A 4270-nucleotide genomic window follows, 5' to 3' on the forward strand; every position below is an offset into this window, starting at 1 on the left:
GGATGAAGATGTTACCGTTATCGAAGAGAGAGAAAAGAGAAAAGAAAGGATGGGCAGCTTAGTCTTAAAAAACAAAAGAGTGAAAAACAGGCTAAGACAAACGAAGTAAGAAGTATAAATATATGAGATAGAGACCAAATCAAAGCTCCGAGAACACCGAGACGTCGCAAAAGCATTACAAACAGTTGTACACGACTAACAGAGGGTCGTGATATTCGCTCCCAATCGAATATTACAGCGTGGATCTCGCCCGATGTCGTTAGCGTATCAGTGATTGGCGTACAAAGAGGATTTTTACCTTTTTTAGAATTGTACTAGGGGTAGAACTCCCCTACTATATAAGGGAATTTTTTTTTATTCAATAGGGACATGGTAACATCACATACCAAGACAATACAAACTTACTTCTATGCTTTCTAGCTATTGAAAAGTCTCAACTTTATTTTTGTTTTTTTGTTCTTGATTGGCCTTGAACCCAAGACTCAACCGAGTGCAGAAACTATTGTCAAATCGAGGTTTAAGCTAGGCAATAACGTTATGACTGATTTGATTGTTCATAGTACCTTTAACTTATTTATCTAACATTCTTGATTATTTGTGTTGAATCAATTCACATATCCTTAAAATCGCGTATAAATTCAATTGTTATCTATTTTAAGGGTAAACAAGTTTGAAACTCTTTCTTTGCGTGTGTCTCTCCGCCACTGGTCAGCAAGTTAATTATTGAAATATATTGGCAAATCACAATAGAAAAATTATCATTATTAACGATGAACCAACTCTTTAAGTTGTCACTCAAATAACCCAGCATTTGAACGTGACATTTCAACAATGTTACCTAAATACTAGTAACCTAATTCCAATCCACCAATGAATTATGAAACATGTTACGTGCTGATCCATAGCACTGACTTGGTTATTTCCAATAAATAATTAATAACATTTTAACATACATGACAGTATTATTTTCTACATTGAAATCATTTAACATGTTCCAACGACACGTTCTAAACATGGAGACGACTCAAGTGGGCAAACAGAGGTGATCGACCTACGATTTAAAGGTCATGGGTGTGTCTTTAATTCAAACTAATCACCAGTTCGGTTCAGTTTATTTTGCGTTAATTCGATTAGATTTGCAAGATTTTTAATTCATAAATAATACATGATCACTAAATTGAAATATATATGTTAGCCCATTTATACGTTCTTTTGGCTCAAACCCTATCAAATAAAATTTAAAAGGAACATAAAAAAGTAAAAGAACATTTTTAATAGGAAATTACGCCCCTTCATGCTCAAACATCTTATTGAATCATAGTCACAAGCAAATTATCAATTATTATTAATCACAATTAAAAAAAAAAAAAAAAGTCAAAGAAACTGCAATGAAGTATACACCCCTCCTATCACCACCACAATTAAAAAGAATATTCCTAATACGACTCATATCTCATACGAATTAATTTCAATTATGAGTATAAGATTTCTGATAGATAAATAATGGAGAAGTACTTAACAATTTGCGAAAAATAATCAGCCCTTGTCCACGTTGCCTCCGGTTCCTAATCTATTGTTGCAAAATATTGACAACAAATAATAAATCCAAGAGAAAATTCACCTTGAAGCTTTGCTACTCTTGCAATTTATTTCTATCTTCATTATTTGGAGAATACACATTTAATGATGATTGTAATTTTAGCATACTAGTTGATGCTAGTAGTTTACAAGTAAAAATAACTCATGATTATAAAGTCTAATTTAAAGTCAGATCCATGTTAATGAAACAAGAACACGAGAAAAGAAATTTTGGCTCTGCATGTGAGAAACAGTAAGAATCCTCATGCTTAACCAACGCTTTTCGGTTGCACCCTTTAATATATGGAGTATCAATTTTTGTTAAAATACATTTATAAAATTATAAAATTCATTCAAATGTCCGAGTGCTGGGGCAGAACAAAGAGTACGGTAGTAGTTAGAAGGTATGGAGATGATTACAATTAATTAGCACTATTGCTTGGTCATTTCAATTATTGGACATTGAGATTGTGAATTTTTAATAAGGAGAAATAAGAACACGTTTCATGCATGTGAAACCCTATAGGGAAATGAATTAGTTTCACCTATATAAGTTTGGGCTTGATGGGCAAAATGATAAGCACATACCAAGAAGAAACAAAGAGAGTAAAAAACATAAAAGAAGAAATAGAATGGCAAGTATGGCTGAGAAATGGGAGCAACTTAGTGGCAAAAACAATTGGGAAGGGCTTTTAGATCCATTGGATGTTGATCTTCGTAAATATATTATTCAATATGGAGAATTGGCTCATGTAACTTATGACACCTTCATCGATGAGAAAGCATCCAAATATGCAGGAGCTAGCAGATACTCGATGGAAAATCTTTTTACTAGAGCAGGACTTGACCCACTCAAGTATAAAGTAACCAAATACTTTTATGCAACTTCATCCATTCCACTCCCTAGTGCTTTCCTTGTAAAATCATTGTCAAGGGAAGCATGGAATAAGGAATCAAATTTTATGGGGTATATTGCTGTGGCTACTGATGAGGGTAAAGTTGCACTGGGAAGGAGGGATATCGTAATTGCTTGGCGAGGAACAATTCAGACACTGGAGTGGGTTAATGACCTTGAATTTTTACTTATCCCTGGACCAAAAGTATTTGGTGATGGGGGTTTACTTCCTTTGTTCCAACCATTGGTGCATCATGGCTTCTATAATATTTATACATCAGAAGATCCACGATCAATGTTTAATCAGGCTAGTGCCAGAGACCAGGTGCATATTAATCGCTTACTTGTTGATACTTCCATTTTTTCCTGGATTTGTTGTTTTTTTACTTCTGATCGTTCTAGTGTGACTATTTCTTCTAAAAGTTAAGCTGTAGAGCACACGATTAATTACTTAATTATATTGCGTTTCAACTCTAATAGTGACAAATTAAATGATAAAATTTTAATTGTCATAGTGACTAATATTAACAAATTAAGAGTCTAGCTCTACATTCTAATATTCTTGTTTGCAGGTTCTTGAAGAAGTGAAACGATTGGTTGAGGAATATAAAAATGAAGAGGTTAGCATAACAGTGGCTGGCCATAGCCTAGGTGCATCACTTGCGACCCTAAATGCAGTTGACATAGCTTTCAATGGATTCAACAAAACGAGCAGTGGCAAGGAGTTTCCAGTGACAGCTTTTGTATTCGCAAGTCCTAAAGTTGGGGATCTCAATTTTCAGAAGGCCTTTTCCAAACTGAAAAATCTTCATATCCTAAGAATTCATAACCTATTAGACATTGTTCCGAAATACCCACCCATTGGCTTTATAGACGTTGGTGAGGAAATAATAATTGACACCACAAAATCCCCGTATTTGAAGCTTAATCCTGGAGACCCACACACAAGGCATAATTTGGAGGGTTATTTGCATGGAATTGATGGGACTCAAGGAATAGGAGTTTTAGCAGGTTTTAAACTAGAGGTGAATCGTGATCTCGCACTTGTCAACAGGATATGGGACATGCTAAAAGATGAATATTGTATACCTGCAGCTTGGTGGACTGAGAAGCACAAAGGAATGGTTCAACAAGAAGATGGAACTTGGCTTCTCTTGGATCGCGAGGACTATGACTTAGTCAGAGACATATGATTTTATATGTGTGGCTTTAGTTTATTTCTTTTCATGTAATGTTTGAATAAAGGGGGTTTAGAAGATGTTGAATAAAGGGGTTTTTCGCGAGCTTGAAAAAGAGCACATCATCTACCATATATTGGAAATGAGTGTTGCGGAATCTCATTGTCGATCTGTTTGTAAAATTTGTGTACTTGTCTTAAATTACGTGTCAATTGTTGTTATATTTTAATTATTATGAGAAATAAATAATGGCTCATAATGTACTGATGCACAATACGATAAAACAAAAACCATAGGATTAAATATTTTTGCAAATACAGCTAACATGTCAAGGGAGAAGTTACTGAAGTTTCAGACTCCTTAATTAGCATATCATGACTATCATTAAAAAAGTCATTCAGATCTATTCACATTTCAGACAAGGGCGGATCTACAGTGTAAATTGGGGTTCACGTGAACTCATGGTCTTCCCAGCAAATCAGTTTTTCCATGTACATAATTTAAAAAAAGGGTCTAATATTAACTTTGGGAACCCATGGTCTATAAAGCTAAGTGGTTCACTAGTTCCGGTTGTTTTCCTTTCCCAACAGCAAGGGATCGAATCCCTCTTCGGATTTTC

General features: G+C 34.6%; 1 protein-coding gene across 1 annotated transcript; it reads left to right on the forward strand.

The window, feature by feature from the left end:
• Positions 1-2151: 2151 nt before the first annotated feature.
• LOC104235758 (phospholipase A1-IIgamma-like) lies at positions 2152-3883 on the forward strand. The gene is made up of 2 exons (XM_009789569.2): positions 2152-2798; positions 3046-3883. The coding sequence occupies exons 1-2, from the start codon at positions 2211-2213 to the stop codon at positions 3664-3666; spliced, it is 1209 nt and encodes a 402-aa protein (XP_009787871.1). The 5' UTR covers positions 2152-2210; the 3' UTR covers positions 3667-3883.
• The last annotated feature ends 387 nt before the right edge of the window (positions 3884-4270 follow it).

Source organism: Nicotiana sylvestris, chromosome 2, assembly GCF_000393655.2.
Source record: "Nicotiana sylvestris chromosome 2, ASM39365v2, whole genome shotgun sequence".
NCBI lineage: Eukaryota > Viridiplantae > Streptophyta > Magnoliopsida > Solanales > Solanaceae > Nicotiana > Nicotiana sylvestris.